The 19,733-nt window shown below is 48.4% G+C and overlaps 1 protein-coding gene across 6 annotated transcripts in view; it reads right to left on the reverse strand.

The window, feature by feature from the left end:
- Positions 1-1,378: 1,378 nt before the first annotated feature.
- The window catches only part of HERC3 (HECT and RLD domain containing E3 ubiquitin protein ligase 3), a 54,230-nt gene continuing 35,875 nt past the window's right edge, over positions 1,379-19,733 (reverse strand). For 3 of the 6 annotated variants that reach the window (XM_077300906.1, XM_077300905.1, XM_077300907.1), the window contains exons 13-26: positions 19,596-19,707; positions 18,305-18,494; positions 17,570-17,733; positions 16,858-16,971; positions 15,773-15,796; positions 15,583-15,672; positions 13,627-13,797; positions 11,717-11,860; positions 10,604-10,770; positions 10,035-10,101; positions 7,603-7,685; positions 5,932-6,115; positions 4,336-4,438; positions 1,379-3,214 (exon numbers count right to left, since the gene is read on the reverse strand). In XM_077300906.1, the coding sequence (XP_077157021.1) occupies positions 3,006-3,214; positions 4,336-4,438; positions 5,932-6,115; positions 7,603-7,685; positions 10,035-10,101; positions 10,604-10,770; positions 11,717-11,860; positions 13,627-13,797; positions 15,583-15,672; positions 15,773-15,796; positions 16,858-16,971; positions 17,570-17,733; positions 18,305-18,494; positions 19,596-19,707 (1,822 nt within the window). In that variant the 3' untranslated portion in view covers positions 1,379-3,005. Of the gene's footprint in view, positions 3,215-4,335; positions 4,439-5,931; positions 6,116-7,602; positions 7,686-10,029; positions 10,102-10,603; positions 10,771-11,716; positions 11,861-13,626; positions 13,798-15,582; positions 15,673-15,772; positions 15,797-16,857; positions 16,972-17,569; positions 17,734-18,304; positions 18,495-19,595; positions 19,708-19,733 lie in introns of those variants that run through there. The other 3 variants (XR_013224935.1, XR_013224936.1, XM_077300908.1) reach the window with 3 other exon arrangements.

The following is a 19,733-nucleotide window of genomic DNA, read 5'->3' on the forward strand; positions in this document are numbered from 1 at the left end:
CCAAAACGCTATGGGACCGAACCACCAGCAGAGACAGAGGCACTGCCAGGTCCTTTCTGTCCTCCAGCAACCAAAGGGTGTTCTGGAAGGGCGGCATTTTCTTTGCTGGGATTATTTTGTGCTTCCCGGTGTCAGCAAAGAATGGAAACAAGTACAACTCGCCCTGGAACTTGGCTTCATAAGGCCAAAGCAACGATAAGCCACAATAAATTGGCTTTGGAGAAGAGCCAGCGCCCATGTGATCGCGCCTTTTCTGCCAAAATGGCTGGGTCCCTGTTTCCAAAAGACACTCCCCGTGGCTGGGTTCAGAGGCACCATGGGTCTTTCCTAATGCAAAAGGGATTAAGGGCTTGGCTACAGATGCCTTTTCTCTTCCCAACTCCTGTTTTGAGACTAGAAACCTGGTCTGGCTTTCTTTTAACTCCTGGGGAGAGAGCGAGAACAGGAGTTTGCATGGGTTGGGAACAGAAAGAGTACCCAGTCATTTCTCCCATATGCTGGTTAGTGGGCCAGGAAAACTAGCTCAGTTACCTAATACCGAATTCCAGATGTGATCAGAACCTTTCAGTTCCAGTCCAGGAGGGCTAGAGAGAATTATCTTCCTCTTTTGCAAGTTTTAGGCGGTTATCTATTTAGAATATTCACCAACCCATCTCACAAACTCAGAGAGCGCTCAAAAGACATAAACTGGCAGTGGATCTCCAGGGATTTGGGGTGAGGTCTTTCATCGCCTAAATCCAGGCCCTTTTCATGGGAGAGGCTGGGGATTGATCCTGGGATCTTCTGTATGCTACGCAGATACTTTCCCCTTGAGCCACAGCTGCAGCTGTCTGCCTGGCAGGCCCAGAGCAGACAGAATTCCACTCCTCTAATTCCCTCTTCCTCCTACGCTGTCTCGGGACAAATCAAACATGAATCCAGGACGTATGTTAACTATGTGTCATTTGTGAAGCTATGGTTGTCTTGCATGGGATCTTCTGCGACCCCCATCCAGACACAACACGTAATCATGTCCTAATTTAACTCTGGTTACTGCCTGTCCATGGGCTACCCCACGAACTCTGGTGAACTAGGCGACATGCAAGCAGAATTTGAAGTTGTTAACCGCAGTTAACCAGCTGTGGTTAAGTGTGGTTTGGATCCATGTGGACATGCTGCCCCAGTTCTCCCCAGCCTTCTCCATATGCTCCCTGGCTCCAGAGAAGCCTGCCTACATCTTGGGCGGCAAAACCAGCATTGGCCAAGACAGACCTGGATTTGGGTATCCTCCCATATCCTGCTTTCTGACTTCTTTAGGCTCGGCTCCTGTGCAACTCCAGCAGTAACTCCATGAAAGGGGGCTAAGAGGGCGGCGGGGAGTTCGAGGCAGAGAGGAAAGTCCGAAGAAAACTGCACATTTATTGTGTAATACTGGGCTATGTACTGACACATAGAAAATAAACATTTCATTAGACCTGAATTTAATGCTGAATTACAAAGAGGCTGATCAGCTACCAGAGCAGCAAACCAGGTTGTTCGTTTTTAAAAAGTCCCCAAGGCCTCTCATATGCCTTTCCTCACAAAGTGCAAACACCGCCCCCCCCCCCACCTCCCCAAAAAACCCCGTGGCAGGCGGTACCTAGGAAACAAGGTACATAAATAGCATGGCCCCAATCCAACCAAAGCTCCTAAGTCTCACTGAAACCCACGCAGTAATTCCATCCCACTAAACCCATCAAGGCTCCCGCCAAGTTAGCTTTCTTATCCGTGAGCTAATTTGGACAGGATTGAGGCCATCGTTTCAGACAAATAAATCCACTTTCCAACAGGAGGTTTCAAATTAACACCGGATCTTGGAAAAACAGGGAGAAGAGATGCAGGGAAAAGGGAGGGAAAAGAAGGTGGGCTGGGGAGAGTGTGGCTGGGAGGAAGGCGGGGGGGGGCGGGGGGACGGACCGAAAATGGCTTCATCAGCTTGCCTCCCTCCCTCCAAGTACGGCTGCAGGGAAACACAATGTTTTAACTATTTTGTAAACTTTCCCAAGCCCGATTGCAGTTCTATAAATCTAATAATATCCACAATGGTAGAGCAGGGGTGGGAGTGACGTTCAGGAGTTAAACAGCACAAAAAAAGAGTTAAAAGGGCCTTTCCTTAGACCCCAGTCCGTCCGTCCCTTTAAAATTCAGGGCCCTCCATATTGTTTAACAAAAATGTCAAGAACATCGCAGAAATAGACATCCAGCCGCCCCGTTCCCCCATTTACCAAATTCCCGTCCTTCCCATGGCCCCCATTCCCCCCCCCATGCCTTTCTCAGGGCACCCAGTGGAAGATGCCTCCTTCCTTTTTCTCTAGCAGAAAAGCAATTCGGATCCAGCCAGCCCATCAATCCACTCCCAGGTTATTTGATCTTTCCCATGATTCCTCATTCCTTTTATCTTTTTGCAGCTTTGAAATTCTTCTGGCTAAATTGTTTCTATCATCTGTCCTTTTATGGGGAGTGTCTCAATTGGGGGAAAAAATTAAGATCACAGATAGCAAAACCTTCAAGCAAACCCCAAACTAATCTCTGTGTGAGAGAATGTGATCTACTATACAATTCTCTGGAATCGGCAAAGAAATAAAGTCTTTTTTAAAATTTCAGCCATTCCAGATTGGATGTACCTGCAGGCTTATTGTGAATCTGAGGAGGGGAGAAGAAGAAGGGGGTTCACCGGTGGTCTGGGAGGGAAGGGGAGAACAAACATTCCCTGTGAGTGGTCACAGCCCATCTTTAGAAAGGTAGTTTTTGGAGAGCCAGGACAGGAGAGCTCTAAAAAAACAAAACCCAGCTCAAATACATTAGACTGAATTCGTTTGGTGAGTTGAAAACATCCGAAGTGAAAATCTGGGGAAAGTTGATTGACCTTTAAGGGGCTCTTCATCCCATGCGCCCCCTCTCCCCCCGCCACATGAGCATTACAAAAATAAAAACAAAGACAGTATTTCCTTTCTGTACAGAAGTCCATGTTGGGGGGCAAGGTCCCCTCAGGCCAAGCTGAAGCCTTCATAGTGGTCAATGGCTTGAGTCAATCGTGTGTTCAGGACCTCTTTGCTGCTGTACATGGGCAGATCGAGCAGGTTGTAGCACGTGTGAGCCACAGGCAGATACTCCTCCCCGCTGGCCGTCGACTGGATGACGATGCGCAAACTCGACATGCCGTAGATGGGGATGCGGTCGCTGCCTGTCAGGAACACTGAGAGAGGGAAAGGCCGGTCACAGACTCACCCCTCATGCAAAGAGGTCCCAGCAACTCCTGTCTTTGAAAAAGCACTGCGCTCTGCGACTGAGCTGCTCCCCGTTTGCCTCTGCAGCCTCGGTCAAGGCCACCACACTAAAGAGCTGGGCTGATTCTGCATTTACTTTGTTGATTCTGTTGTGGATCCTGCTGAATTCAGATCGATTGGAACTTGGGTCTTCCTCTATCCCCCCCCCTCTCCCTACTGAAACAGAAAAGTATTCTACAAGTGATTAGGGAAGCCCAGAAAGGGGGGGGAGCCAAGCACAGCAGGAAACTCTTATCTTGAAGGGGGAGGAGTATTGGAGACAGGAGAGGAGGGGGAATAAGTCCAAGAGGCAAATCTCTGCACAGAGAACAGGGTTCTGGAGACTCTGCAGACAGAAGTTAGAGCTTTCCCTTTAAGGGAAACCTTGCAGCTGGGGAATGAGGAAGCCTTTGAACTGATGGCTCGAGGCAACTAGCTAGTTCGGGACAGAGAGCTACACATTTACTCATGACAATTTTTCAAATATAGAGGGTTATATCCTCTCCAGGATATTGTGGGGGAAAGGTAAGGTCACTCTGGATCAATCCTGCTTGTTGCAGAGGGAAAATTTAAATCGCCCAAAATCAAAATGGAAATCGCAGTCAGTGTAGACGGTGTAGATCGACCTGGAATTGGAATGAAAGCTCCATGCAGATTCAGGCCCTGCTCTGCTTGTTTCCTAATGGTGCAACTGGGTCTCCTCCACTGGCCAAGATAAGAGCACTTCAAACTGCAGAGGGATGGAAACTGAACTATTTCATATTCCCCCCTATTTCATCTTCCCGCAAGAAGAAACTGTGCACGCCAAAAGAGGGCGAAACTCATCACGTTCTCCCTGGTGGGTTAGCTTTCCTAATTCATGGAGTGTGTCCCAGCAGGAATTTTGCACCAGATCCTTAACAACTACAGCAGCTGAAAGAGAAGTGCTCCACCTGGTGGAACAAACTGAGTAAGTTTTAAAAAAAATCATTCTTAATTTAGCTGCCCAAAGAAAACTCCGCTCACATGCTATAGATTTTGAGGGAAATGACCCCAGACTTTGACTACTTACAGAGAAACTTCTTCTTCTTTTCCAAAGGGAAGTCATGAAACGTCTCCCAGAACATCTTCACGGTCGGGTGTGTGGTGGAGAATTCGCCTTTATAAGAAGCACTCTGCAAGCAGAAGCACAAGCCCCAAGGCAGAGGTCAAAAATTAGCCATTGCGCTGAACTGTAATTTTAGAAGGCAGCCTTTCCAGAAAGGAAACCTCAGGGCAGGCTTTCTGGAGTCTGGGCTTTGGGAAGCAACTCGGGGATCTGTCAATCCTCAACTAGTAATATTACCCCAGACCAGGGGTGGGCAAACTGTGGTCCTCCAGATGTCCATGGACTACAATTCCCATGAGCCCCTGCCAGCAAAAGCTGGCAGGGGCTCATGGGAATTGTAGTCCATGGACATCTGGAGGACCACAGTTTGCCCACCCCTGCCCCAGACTATTGAAAAAGAGTCTTCCAGGATCTCAGGATTACATCTTAAGAGATGCCGTGGGAATTCCAGATTTCTTTGAAAGAGGCGACTGTATTTGTTTGATGGCCTGTGCACCAACAAGCTCAAACCCTTATCAAACTGACCTGCTCAGTTGTCCTCTGCCCCGGCCATCCCTTCTTTCCATCCCACTGCCCACCTATTTCCTTCATCCAGTCTGTGTCCAAACAGCTGCACTTGTTGCCGGTTGAATCCCAGATCAGGCTTAAGGTCCTGGTACTCACCTTTTAGGCCTTACATGGGCTGGGCCTAGAGTACCTGAGAGACTACTCTCTGTACATACCTCACAAGGAGCTCTATGCTCAGCCACAACCAACCGGCTAGTGATCCCAGGCCCCAAGGAAGCACACTTGACTTCAACCAAGGCCTTCTCCATCCCGGCCCCCCATCTGGGGGAATGAGCTCTCAGAAGAAGCCCGGGCCTTGCCAGAGCCACCGCAGTTCCGCAGGGCCCGCAAAATGCAGCTCTTCCGCCAGGTGAGGCCCAACAGACACAACACCTACTGGTCCCCCAGAACCCCTCCCCTCACACAGATGTGCCCTTGGCGCAAACAAAAGGACAACCCAATTGACCAAGCTATGAGATCTACTTAACTGTTAATGCTGTCGTTGATGTTTTAATTAAGAAAAAATAAATGTTGCATTTAGGCTCTTCGATTGTGCTAAAAACCTAATTTTCTATGCAATCACTGCAACAAGGTTACATCTATAGTCAACAGAAAATTAGTTGAAGAATCTCAAGAACTGTGGAATTCTTAGGTGAGAAAATGTATACATTCGGGGCTAAGGTCAAGACGTCATCTTGATGCCTTAGTTTAAGTTTGAGGGTAATTTTTGTAATACCCAAGGTTGACTGTAAGTGTTGGAAATGTTATGTTAAAGTGGGGGCTTTTTGTTGTTACGTGGTTTTTATATTTACAGGCAACAGGTATCTGGAATATTTTGCAATACGGAACTTCAAGCAAATGGGGACTTTGGGGGGGTAGAGGGAGGGGTGATATTGTAATCAAATATATTCTTTCTTTGTTCTTTTCTATTATCTATATAAAAATTAAAATATATATATTAAAAAATAAAGAAAAATAAATGTTACCACTAAATGTTATTGTTACTGAGCTTACCTCTTCCAGTTCCTTCCAGTTATAGTTGCTGTTTCCTACCATCATGGCCCGGAGCTCGGTTGGCTGGAAAAGTTCCAGGACTTTCCCGCCACAGACTTTCAGGAACCCCGAGGAGAAAGCCGAGTACCACTCATGTATCGAGAGGTTGAAGATGTAATTCACGTAGGCGTCAACAAACTCCTCCCTGGGCAGCGGGGAGAAGCACAACTGGTTAATGATGCTGAACAGGAGGAAGAGGGACAGCAGAAAGCTCTGGCATCTACCCCAAATGTAGTTTTTAAAGGAGAAAGAGAACTTCTCCTAAACTTGGCCAGAAGACAGTTGTGTTGGTCTGCAGAGCAAAAGCTGGATTTGAGACCAACAAGATTTCAGGGTATCTTATGAAGCTCTCCAAGGCTCATCTCCCATGCGATGACACTCATGTCTGGGCGTTCAGAAGAGTGTCAGGGAAACACAGAAGCAACAGGCTTCTGCATGCGATAGAATACATCCATCTCGTAGTCAGAGCGTAACACTTGAGATGAAATCCCCACATTGCTATTAAGGCTTCCCTGGGGAACCAGTCAGTCTCCTTCTGCAAAGCCCGCCCCACAGGGGTGTTGTGTGAATAAAATAGGGAGAGAAGAACCTGCCTGGGGTCTTAGAGGAAGGGGCAGAATAACAAGAAGAGCTGGTTCTTAGACTCCGCTTTTCTCTGCCTGAAGTAGTCTCAAATTGGCTGCCAATCGTCCTCCTCTCCCCACAATGGACCCACAGTGAGGTAGGTGGGGCTGAGAAAGCTCTGAGAGAAACTGCTCTGTGGGAACAGCTTCTAACAGGACTGTGACTGGCTGCACGTAAGAAAGCAGGGAATCAAAGCCGGCTCGCCAGATTACGCCAAGCTGTCCTGGAAGCCAGCAGAGATAGGAGTGATTTCTAGCACTTTAAGGAGCCAGTCTCAGAACAGACCAAGCCTTGGATGACCGCAGGGTGACCCACCGAGCCCAACGCAGCAAACCAAGCAGGAGCGCTGTACGGTGTCGGGCAGGGATTCCCAGGCAGCCAGCAGGCTCTCTTTTGATTAGTGAAACTCAAGCTGTGCAGGGCTGGCGTCACACCTTAAAATAAATGAATTTCTGCCGTCTCGGTCACGTCTCCCCATCTGTGCTTAATTCCGCCATGTCACTTTTCTTGTTGCCCAACTGGGGTTTACTGAAACAGAATCGGTATGTTTCCCTCCCCAACCCCCCCCCCCCCACACACACACACACACACCTCCAGCTTGTTCCCGCAGGTTTCAAACCCAGCAGGAGCTGCCCACGGCTGGCCATTTTCAGATGCTTATTGTTTAAACCCCAAGCGCCAGAGCGTGTTTGCCAAGGTAAGCCTCCTGCAAATAGCACAGCATGGAGCACGCGGGGAGAGGAACAAGATGCCGGGATTTCATTTCCTCCCCAGACTAAGGCAAATGTCAGGGAATGAGACACAAAAGTGCATTGCAGGACCAGCCTTCTTACATTTCTCACCCATGCCCAAGTCTATTTCGCCCACACGTGTTCCCTTGTGGCTCCAACACCGCAACCTTCCTGCCCCTGAGTTTATCCCCCTCCCCTCGCCCCGCTGGTCAGGCCAAGGAGAAGCAAAGGGTCCCGCACAGCCCTAGCTGTAGGCAACCGCCCCGGAGCGGCCCACCTGTTTTCTTTCTGCACAGGGATCTTGTCTCCGCCGGGCACCAGGTTCTTCTGCTCCGCCACTCCGTAGCTCTCTCGGGAGATCTGTTATTCCCCACCCCAAAAAGTGACAAATGGTAACCATTTTGCTCTGCACAGTTCAGGCAGCTCCCTTTCGCCCCATGCTCGTTGTCCAAGCTGGCCAGGCAGGGGAGGAGAGATGAGGGTCGGAGGCATAATAAAGCCCAGATCTACCACCTTTTTAACAAACAGCACCCATGTCAACATCACGGTGCGTATCCAGACCTGCCCTGCTGAAGACGATGTCTGCCTCTGCAAGATTGCTTTTAGGGGTCTACACGTTGGAAGGACGGAACGTGAGACTCAATTTGACTCAGGCCATGCAGAGGGGGTTTAACCCTTCAGTCTCCACTCACGTTGGCTACTTGAAACCAGCTATTCTGCTTTCCCCGTGTGTATTTTAAAGGAGAAAAGACGTGCCTCCTGAAAGCATTCCTTCCCTTTTAAGAAAGAGAGAATAATTGGAGGTTGAAAAGGTAAACACCCCTCTGCCTTCCCTGCATGGCACCCAGGCAAAATGAGGCACGGGAGCTTTCTTCTCTTGCAGTTTAAAGATCACAATGTTAGGACAGTCCCGCACAGAGTTATACTCTTCTAAGTCTACAGGGCTTAAAGGGGTGTCTCTCCCTGCTTGCGTGTATTTACGGCCCAGGTAACAACAAAATTAGGGATTTGCACATCCACCTTCCTTAGTGAATTACCTTCCTTGGCTCTCCTCTGAGCCTAGCAAGCCAGCCAGGCTGCCAACCAACCTGGAGAGCATCACCTGCCTATCAACATGGCACTACATTTGGCTCCACAGTTTGGCCACCCCTCCTCTATTGCTTTGTGGTCTGGTGTTACACAGGATACTTTGCTCCCAATTGTTAGACTTCGTATATTTCATCTGCCCCACCTAACTTTTTCCTGTGATTCTGTATCATGCTAGAAGTGGACACTCAGACTGCTTCATCCAGGTCCCTCCTAAGAGGAAAGAAGTTATGACAGAAGGCCTGTTCATCAGCAACGTTTTAAGAGCAAGATTTCAGAATCAAACGTGGGATTCTGATTTGGACAAAATATGACCTTGCTCCAGATTCCTTCTTCTATGTTGGCTCCATTCCAATCTCCTCCCTTTACTTTCATTGTGGAACTGATGTACCTCTGAGTCAGGACTGGTTTTTAAGCCACATTTTATTTTTGGATTGGATACAGGAAGATTTAGTAGATAACAGTTTCTAAAGCTATTTCAAACATTTGCAGGATTCATAAAAGAATGTTCATTTTTCGCCAATAATTTCAGAAACTGATATTCAGAATGTTGTGGTTACAACCCTCGTTCAAAAATCCTGGAAGGTAAAGACGGACCTCTTACAAATGACATATGTCCCCTCCCATCATTCTGGTTTCTAATTTGTTTAAGCCTTCAGTCTAAGAGTGGCAGATTTTTGTTAGTGGGTACTTGGGACAGCAGGAAATCAGAGAGTTGGACTGATGTTCCGAAGCCACAAACTCCAGTCTGGACTGGATTATTCTAGCTTGGATCATGCACTGGAGCAAACAGCAAAGGTGTGCCCAAGAAGATACATGCTGAGTATCTCTCAGCACAAGACAAAGAGACGGACAGAATGACACTGCTCTGAGGCCACTGGCTACAATGGCCTTGGGACCGCACAATTCTGCTTAGAATCATGCTGCGGGGAGGAGGGAAGGTTGGTCCTTGAGATTGGGGCTATCCTGGAAACCCCAAGTTGGGGTGAAGCATTAAGCCCCCCATGGCCACTACTTGCCTCTCCTCACTTCATTCCTGTCCTGCTCAATTTGCACAGTTGCACAATTTCTCTTGGGAAGACGGGTTCATCATTCGTGAGGCATGGGGAAATGATTGGCAGGGCCTTAAAAGTCCAATCTATTACAACGGTCCTCTTGAGGTCTTTTCAGGGACTGTCAAAAAAGCAGGCCTGATAATCTTACAACCTTGCTGTCAACCACAAAGCACTGGATTCAGAGCCCTGGGCACATTCCCATGTGCACGTAGAACACCTAAGAACATGAGTTATCGGATTCGCTCCAATTGAGGGCAGCTCTGCTCACTCCAAATTGCCTCCCTCTACCCAAATGAGCCTTGGATGGGTGTATGCAAAGGAATCCTTTTACTGGGGTTCCTTGCATTTACAACAAATAGCTGAACTGCAGCCACCTGTATGCAAATCAAGTTAACTCTCTTTGAAATCCGTGAGACTTTACAGAGAAGCTAAGCTTCGCCCAGATCATGTCAGTGGGGCACAGCTGATAAACAGGCCTGGGTCTGACTCTTGAGCCAAAATGCACTGCCTCTCTGGGGGCTTCAAAGGGTTTGCACAGACACACTGAAAACATCTTCATTGACCTTACTGTAAAGCACAGGCAGAACGTTTCTTCAACGTCTTCCCCAGGGTAATCTAACAGCTGTTGGAGGCTCCTACATGGGAGGCAGAGGGAAGACAGAAAGGGGAGAAGGGGGAGAGTCAGAGGGCTGAGAGATGGACGTTGCCTGCACATCAAATAAAAAACTCTCCTTCTCCATACAACAGGGTCCAGAATCTTCTCTGGACCCCTAAAGCAGGGGTAGTCAACCTGTGGTCCTCCAGATGTCCATGGACTACAATTCCCATGAGCCCCTGCCAGCAAATGTTGGCAGGGGCTCATGGGAATTGTAGTCCACTGACATCAGAAGGACCACAAGTTGACGACCCCTGCCCTAAAGGACTCGTTTCTTCTTCTTCTTTCCTCCTGCTCTCAAGTGCTCAAAAGCTCTACAGCCGTTCTGCACAGTAGGGTTGTGTCCTTCGGCCACCGAAACAGCCGTTCCAGCCCGAAGCCCGGGCTGGAACGGCTGCTTCGGTGACCGAAGGGCACAACCCTACTGCACAGCTTAGGCAAGCGAAGGCGTCAAGGAAAGCTGACTTCTAGAGGCCTCTGACCTTCCTTCCGTGGGAGACAGCTCCTTCAGGTCTTCCAGGCAGGGCTCCACGTTCAGGAGTTTCTTGTACAGAGCCAGCGGGAAGTGAAGATCCACCACGGTGAAGTTGTAGATCGCCAGCCCGCAGATGATGCCGATGAGGTGAAACCAGTTGTGCTCCACAAAACACTTCAGCCCCAGGTAGGAAAACAGCGGTTAGTGGGGTGGGCAGGTATTCCTCTTTTTGGCTCCCCCGCCTAATTATGTATGTTTCTATTATTATTATTATTATTATTATATTACGGCATTTGAAGCGACAGGAGAAAAGCAGGGCGGAATAGTCTCCATTCACTATTTAACAGAAGTTTAATAGAAATTTAAAAGAAATCAGAAAGATGCAGTAATGCTACATGCTGGGGACTGGCTCACATATGAACGTGCTACATGGGTGTATCTTCATAGAGGATGAATGGGCCCTCAGTGACCAATGGCCATAAATGTCAGCTCACACAATGGAAAAGCATCAAATCAAAGGACATACAGAAATGCTTTCCGCAGTGTTAAATCTCCAGGATGGCCCAAGTGACACATGAAGAAGAAGAGTTGGTTCTTATATGCCGCTTTTCTCTACCTGAAGGAGTCACAAAGTGGCTTACAGTCACCTTCCCTTTCCTCTCCCCACAACAGGGGGAGGGGAGGCTGAGAGAGCCCTGATATTCCTGAAGAAGAAGAAGAGTTGATTCTCATAGGCCACTTTTCTCTACCTGAAGGAGTCTCAAAGCAGCTTACAATCACCTTCCCTTTCCTCTCCCCACAACATGCCTGGACCTAGAATTGTGGGCCAGGCCAGATGCCTGGGTCTGTACAGAGCTGAGTTTGGGTTCCCCAGCCTGGGATCCTTTTTGAACTCTCCAGAACTGCCCTCTTTACCGCCGCATCACATTGCCTGCTCATATTGAGCTTACAGTCCTCAAGTACCCCAACCTACTGATAACACTCCACTACATCCCCCCTCTTTGTTTGCCCAAGGCAAGGGGAATGTTCTCAGGAGGAGAATTCCCAACATCCCAGAGTGTTGGGCATTAGGGCACAGAAAAGTAGGCATTCTCTAAATCGCAAGGAGCCAATGACTTACGATATCTGAGAACCACAGCAGGTTCGATTCTGAGTGATGGGTGAACATCCCGTAGATGGGATTCAGAAGCTCCTTCAGCAGCAGAAGGAAGAATTCCTTGGTGACTCCTCCAGCATCGACAGCTTCCTCACCATCAAAGATCACCTGATGCGGTGGAAAAAAATGATACCGTCTTTAGTTATGATGACGTCTTAGCCTGAGTCCTGCAGTACGGAAAGGCCTTGGGGTCAAAACAGACGGAGATCCTGGGCTGCCAGCTTATTACAAGTAATCTGCTAATAGTCTTCAAGCAGCGGCTGGACAGATACTTACCCTGGTTGCTGACCCTGCACTGAGCAGGGGGTGGGACTAGATGGCCTGTATGGTGTTAGTAGGGCAGAATAGTCATTGATATGCACCCACTATATTTTAGGTTAAAGGAGGAAAAAGGTTTATTTACAGAAGATCATTTGTGATAGTAAGAGGGAGAGATAGGATCGGTCTGCCTACATAGCTACCTCAAGGAGAAAGAGAGATGGAAAAGCTTCCATGAAGAAAGACGAAATTGCCCTGAGAGTATCAGTCTAGGGACAGACAAAAGGCACACTTAAAAGATAGAAAGGTCCTGAACTCTCTGACCTATCGAACAATCGTCTTGCTGCCCCCTTTAGGGTCTTTTTCTTCTTCCTCTTAACTTTGTACACCAGACACTGCCTACTCCAACATATGGCCCCTTCCAACTCAAGGATTCTATGGAAAGCCCAGTTTCAATTACCAAACCAGAACATGGGTCATGGAGTTAAATCTCCCCTTCTCATGCATCTCACAATAAAATTTTAACATGCTGAGGGAGGCCTGTGCCCTCGACTATGTCTGTTTTGACTCTTAGAGCTGGAGGAAGAGGAATATTCTTTTGTTCTGCAATAGGGTTATTTGTAAAGGTAAAGGTGTCCCCTGTGCAAGCACCGGGTCATGTCTGACCCTTGGGGTGACGCCCTCCAGCGTTTTCATGGCAGACTCAATACGGGGTGGTTTGCCAGTGCCTTCCCCAGTCATGACCGTTTACCCCCCAGCAAGCAAGCTGGGTACTCATTTGACCGATCTCGGAAGGATGGAAGGCTGAGTCAACCTTGAGCCGGCTGCTGGGATTGAACTCCCAGCCTCATGGGCAAAGCTTTCAGACGGCTGCCTTACCACTCTGCGCCACAAGAGGCGAGGGTTATTTGTACTTGGCAATAATTGTTTGCTCTGAGTTGGATGACCCAGGATAGCCCCATTAATCAGATCCCAGAAGGCAAGCCGGGTCAGCCAGAGTCAGGAGACCATCACAGAACTCCAAAGCGGGTCTGCAGAGGCAGACCCGCTCAAGCTACCTCTGTTCATCTCTTGCCTTGCAATCCCTACAGCAGGGGTGGCCAAAATGTGGCTCTCCACATGCTCACAGACTACCATGAGACCCTGTCAGCATGAGAACTGTAGTCCATGAACATCTGGAGGACCACGGTTTGGCCAGTCCTGCTCCACAGGGCTGTTGTAAGGTGGCTGGGACTCGATGGCACTTTCAACCCAAATATACTTGTGTTTACAGAACTGGTCCTGTCCAGCAGCTGAGAGCACCAGTGTGGTGTGAGAGTTAGAGTTCAAATTTCTCGCCAGGCATCATTAAAATAATAGACAATAATTTGTAGGAATTGCAGTTAGAAGGCTAATACACTAAAATTATTTTTGGTCCCCAAGACGACTGGACTCAATTCTAACATGGTTGCCCTCTGAATCTCTGGCCAACCCCTAGCTGAAAATCCTCGCTTGACACCAAGCAACTGCACTCAGACAAGCCAGTTTGTATGCCACTGTTTTATCGTGACATCTGAACTGAGCCACAAATTCAGTTCCTGCAAAGAGGGGGGAAAAAAGAATTGATGGGGTCTTACCTTCAAAGGCTTCTTCAAGTCAATATCGGAATGGATGCTCAACTCCCTCAAGGAATCGCCCACCAAGTTGCTCCTACGGACGTGAAGGACAAGAAAAGGACTTCGGGCCAGGAGGGGCTCCAGGGTGAGAAGCATGAACACATTCTGCAAATTCGCTCCACTAATGGCCACCTGCAACACAGAGACAGAGCAACTGCAGACAAGGCAACTCAGGCAGTTTCCCCCTGTCTTTTCTGCCTGCAAAGAAAACAGTCTCTTCCCACTGTCAGTACAGAAAAAAAAGGAGGGGTGGGGGGAATTATTAACCAACTGAGTCAGACTCTAAAGCAAGGGACCAAAGCATGATATAGAATCATAGAGTTGGAAGGTGCCGTGCAGGATCAATGCAGGGTCAGCCTCAAGCATCCCTGAGGTCTGAAGGGGAGGGCTCAGAAGGGGAAAGCATCGCCTCGATTTTGAGGTTTTACTGACTGACATGGCCCATGTAGACTTGATAAAGCTGCCCGACCTTTCTCTTCACCTCACAGACTCAAACCCACTCCCCCATTCCATCTCTAGACCCAACCGCGGCTAAGCCTGCATCTGACTTCACCCACTGCTCGTAGCTCAAACCACTGACTGCAAACTTGCTCCTTACCACACTTTGCAAGGGAAAACCTCTGAGCTAAGAAATCTGCTCTGCTTCAGTGTCACTGCAGTGTGGTTTTACTACGACTGCTGTTGCCATCAGATTTATCGGTAAACATCTTACAGAGCACTGATGAGGTTTTAGGGAGGGGGTTGTGTTATTTCTCCCTTTGCAAGTTGCTCCAGGTCATTGGAAGGATGTGTGTGTGTGTGTGTGTGTGTGTGTGTGTGTCTATCGCTTATCATCTTAATCATGGTTGGAATTTATTATTTTTCATATAGTAGAGTTACATATAGGAAGCATATAAATATATCATCATAATAATATAAAATATGTAGCTAAGAAGATACAATGGCTATGCAGACAGACTGGCCAATCCACCTAAATACTAATATCCAAGTTTTCAAACCGCTCTTTCACAGCTGGGGAGAGTACAAAGAGCTCAGTCACATCTCCCTGGAAAGCATGACACTCACATTCCTGTGACAGATGCAAAACAGTTTGGCAGTCTGCACCACAGTTGTATTCAGGACCTGGTGTTTCTTCATAGTTGAAAGATTAAGCAATATTGTGACTGCAGCGGCCGATGGACCAGGTAGACACGTGGGCTGCATGTAGCCCCCTTACCTATATCATCTGCCCCCCCCCCCCCAACACCCAAAAGAGAGAACAGCATGGCAAGGGACTGATCGTTGTGAGAATAAGCCACGTTGACAATCCACCTAACTGGGAAACCAGGCTGGCCTCTGCACTGCATATCCCATCTCCAAAGTAGTTTCTCCCTAAAACTAGTTACGGATGAAGTTAGTCTCCAACTTTCTAATTATGTAGGAATAAATGGACTGGAACCAGCTCATCTATTCCTTCTAAAAAAAGCCCATCACTACAAAATAGGAAGAGGAAGGGGGAATATCCTGTGTCTCTCCATGCAGGCTCTGTGGGAGAGAGCCATTATCAAGAAAACAGCAGGGTCTCAGCATCCTGTTTGGAGACCACATCATGGTCTCATTCTGCCAGGGCAATTTCCCCATGCAGGTTTGTGGATGGCTCTCTGGGGAAAAGTTCCGTCCAAGGTGGCCTTTAAGTGCCGCAGTAGCTAGCTTTTGTGCTAGCACCATCTGCTGGAAACACTACCAAGGACAAATGCTTGACAGTTCTATCGTTGGAGCCTGAAAATAAGTAATAAAACATGGCTTGTGTTTTGACAACGCCAGCTATTCTGTGGTTCATGACTGCTAGATTGCATACAAAGCTGCATACAATGATGAGTGGGCCAGACCAGCAAGGGCCAGGCAGGCATGCGGCGCGAGGGAGAGCCGGATGGATACCTGCATCTGCAGCTCAGCATCCGTCTGCAGCATCTTCGTCTTGGCCGGGGCGTCAAAGATGAAAGGGTAAGAGCACAGGGTCACGGCATCCTGGAAAGGAGGGGGAGCGGTTCAGTTTAAACGGTGCCAGGTGGGGCTTGCGCGGAAGGCTACTTTGGCAAAAGTGAGCAGGGTTTGTTTTCTCTTTTACCTGCATGATCGATGGCCGCACTTTCTGCAAATGGGAGGAGAAAAAAAGAGAAATATGTGAGCTTTCCGGTTAGATGGCTTCACACAGATCTACTTCACAACCTGAAGCCACGGTCTCAAAAACAACAAGAGAGAGATGAAAGGTTTCTCCCTCCCATCTTGGCAGCCTGAAGCATTTCCTCTTTTCTTTTGCATTATCTGCACAGACACATTCTTCTTCCAAGGCCCCGTTTTCTCCAGCACCTTCACTTTTCCAAACTTCTTGGGACCATTCAGATCCCTTGGCTCGGAGATCAGATAGTCTCCTCCGAAGGCCAGTGACCTCTACCTCCTGGATCACCTGAGGACGCCTGGGCAGTGTACATGGTTCTCCTTTCCCCATTTTTTCCTCACAACAATCCTATGAGGTAGGTTAGGTTTAGGCAGGCCTATGGCTATCCCAATGTTCTTCACAGCACAGTGGGATCTCCCAGATCCTCATCAGTCATCCTCACCATCCTTTCAGAGTTTCCCACTGCCTCAAGCGATGCTCTCCCTAAGAGGACCGACTGCTTCCTTCACTCCTTGCTTCCACTCCCTCCTAACTTTAAAAAGAGGTTTCTTGTGCAACTCAGGGAACAAACACAACAAGCACAAATCCACTGATTTTGGAGGACACCCGGAAGTAATTATTGGGGACGACGACACGCAAAGATTCATCCAGGCCATTTACTTGCATGCATCTTCTATACATAACACATCTACACTATAAAGGTAAAGGTATCCCCTGTGCAAGCACCAGGTCATGTCTGACCCTTGGGGTGACGCCCTCCAACGTTTTCATGGCAGACTCAATACGGGGTGGTTTGCCAGTGCCTTCCCCAGTCATTACCGTTTACCCCCCAGCAAGCTGGGTACTCATTTGACCAACCTCGGAAGGATGGAAGGCTGAGTCAACCTTGAGCCGGCTGCTGGGATCGAACTCCCAGCCTCGTGGGCAGAGCTTTCAGACTGCATGTCTGCTGCCTTACCACTCTTTGCCACAAGGGGCTCTATACTATACGGCTGTGGAAATCTCTGCTGTATTCCAGGGACGAGGCCTCTTACCATGCCAGCTTGATGCAAGAACCACATCAGGTAGTCCTCCTGAATGTCCACCAGACTGGAAATCTCCGGGATGTAAAACTTGTCGTATTCTACGTGCTTAACTTTCTGGTTGACCTAATTTAAGGAAAAGGCAGACCGGAAGAAGGTGACGGTTTGGAGAGGAGCAACAAAGAGTCCCTTCATGCAGAACAGGGTGAAGCCAGAAAATAAGACCCAACGTGTATCATTGATATATGAACGGGAACCGCCCTGAGCCGAAAAGGAGAGTGGTATATAAATGTAATAAAATAAACAAAAATAAGTAACTACGTAGCTTGGAGCAGGGAAATTATGGTCTTAAGCTCAGCAGTATTACTGACTGGAACAAGCCCTCCACGGGGGGGTGAGGAAGGGAAGGAGAAATCAAGACAGTGCTGGCCTGCCCTTTCCCATTACACACCTGACACAGCTGCACAGGTGTTCTTCCCCTGGGCTGAGACATGCACACCAAGAGCCTGTCAGTTGCTTCCCTGAACCACAAACTCTCTCCACCCCAAAATGGAGATGTACAGATTACATGGTTCAAGCTTTTGTGGCCTGTGTGCTACACATGAGATCCCAGGTGCAAGCATGACATCTGGCACGCAGGGCAGGAAAGGGAGGATTCTGTCCCCCACTGCAGATACAAGCCAAACACACGCAGGCCCACATATTACATACTCCACTCCCTTACTTTATGCAGCTTCTCCAGAAGGCGTAGGGCCGCTGTGATGTAGCTACTGTACAAGACTGGGATCAGCAGCGTTTTCTTCCCGTTCAAAAGGTAAACCACAGCGCCTTTATATAGATCGACCAGCCTCAAGAAGTACGTGGGGCACACCTGAGACCACCAGTTATCTACGAAAGGACGAAAAAGGAAAAGAAAGAGCAAGGAGAGACTATGGCAGTTGCTACCCTGGCTCAGCTGTGGTGGCTTAACCCACAATGTCTTCAGGAGGTCTACCTTTCGCTTGTAGGCAAGTGAGGAGCCGCGTTGGTCTGGAGCAACAGAACAAAGCTTGAGGCTACTGTAACCTTGAAGACCTACAATGTTTTATTCTGGTATATATGGGAGAACCAGGCTCAAGACCAGGGGTAGTCAAACTGCGGCCCTCCAGATGTCCATGGACTACAATTCCCAGGAGCCCCTGCCAGCATTCGCTGGCAGGGGCTCCTGGGAATTGTAGTCCATGGACATCTGGAGGGCCGCAGTTTGACTACCTCTGCTCAAGACCTTACTTGACCCGAGCTCACTAGGAGACCTCTCTCTCCTAATCTCCTTCACAAGGTTGTTTTGCGGATACTAAAAATGGTGGAAGGAAACAGCGTACACCGCCCTCAGCTCCTCAGAGAAAGGAGTAGAGGGGAAATGCACAAAATAGGGCATAAAGAATCAAAACAGCCACCCTCCAAGTGTGACCCCTCCTACCTAAGACTTTACTGGGGTTTCTGTCCAGGCGCAGGATGGCCATTGCCAAGGGAAGGGTTAACGTCACGTAGTACTTGGAATCTTGAAAGGGTGGGAATTCGGGGAGAATCAAGTAGATCCTCATGGCTTCGACATCTGGTGGGGAACTGGGCAGCTGAGGGATCAAGAAGCTTTCGAAGCTCTTCAAGACCTAGGGACGTGGAAGAAGAACAAGGAGATGGTGAGGCGGAGATGGAAGCTTATTTTCACGAGACAACGCTTGCCCAGTGGCTCTTTCCAGTTCGGTTTACGCACCCCTAAGTCAACCCAATTGCATTTGACTCCCGTATGCCCAAGGAAACCGTACTGAGGAAGACACATTCACAGTAATGGGTTTAAACTTCAAGTACAACGATATAGGCTAAATATCAGGGAAAAAATGTTTCACAGTCAGAGTAGTTCAGCAGTGGAATGGGCTGCCTAAGGAGGTGGGGAGCTCCCCCTCACTGGCAGTCTTCAAGCAAAGGTTGGATACACACTTTTCTTGGATGCTTAGGGCTGATCCTGCGTTGAGCAGGGGGTTGGATTAGATGGCCTCTATGGCCTCTTCCAACTCTATGATTCTAAACAGGCTTGCTGCCCTTTCTACTGTGTTGTGTTGGCATGCACTAGACGATTCAAGAAAGCCACGCCAGAGACTCCTCCTGACCTTTTTGATAACTTATATAAGTCAGAGTTCACACTGCATTGCCCACATGGGTCCTTTCTAGTACTGTACTTTTTGTGTAACCCATCTGCATCTGGATCAGTAATCATGATAACTAAGCACCCTCCTTCAGTCTAAAGCTTCTCTATTGCTTATTGTACCTTCCCGATCCTGATTTGCACAGAGCAAGTATTGGCCGGTCCCTAAAAAAGGAACATACAGATGCACCTCTAAACATGAATGTGAAGACCACAGTTTTAATTACACCTGCTCCACAATGAACTACGAGTCCACAGTATAATTGACACTAGGACCGTTTATGCACAGGAGGTTTCATACCGGGCTGCAGGCTGGAGTTTTAGTCATAGCAGGTTGCCCCACCGCTTCCTGCACCCACATGGGAAAGCATTTGGCCTGGTGCACCTCATCTGCCCCTGATTTGTGCTCCTGCACGGGAGCTGGGGCAGAGAAGTTCCCAGTGCATAAACGGTCTAGCAAAGAGATCGTAGCTCTGAGCCTTTCCTGGCATGGTTGCTTTAAAAGAAGTAACATCTCCTTGCAGAAAACAAACTCTTTTTTTTTTACACGGCAGGTTGAGCTTTGTACCTGATCAAGTAAGATGGAATGCTGAGTTGTCATCAGCTTATCAAACATCACTTTGGTGGAGTTCAAGTCAATGCCTGGGATTTTGGGACTCGTTTTAAAATGTTCATCTATTCTAAACAAAGAGAAAGGAAGGAAGGT

This window comes from Paroedura picta, chromosome 10 (genome assembly GCF_049243985.1).
Source record: "Paroedura picta isolate Pp20150507F chromosome 10, Ppicta_v3.0, whole genome shotgun sequence".
NCBI classification, from domain to species: Eukaryota; Metazoa; Chordata; class Lepidosauria; order Squamata; family Gekkonidae; genus Paroedura; species Paroedura picta.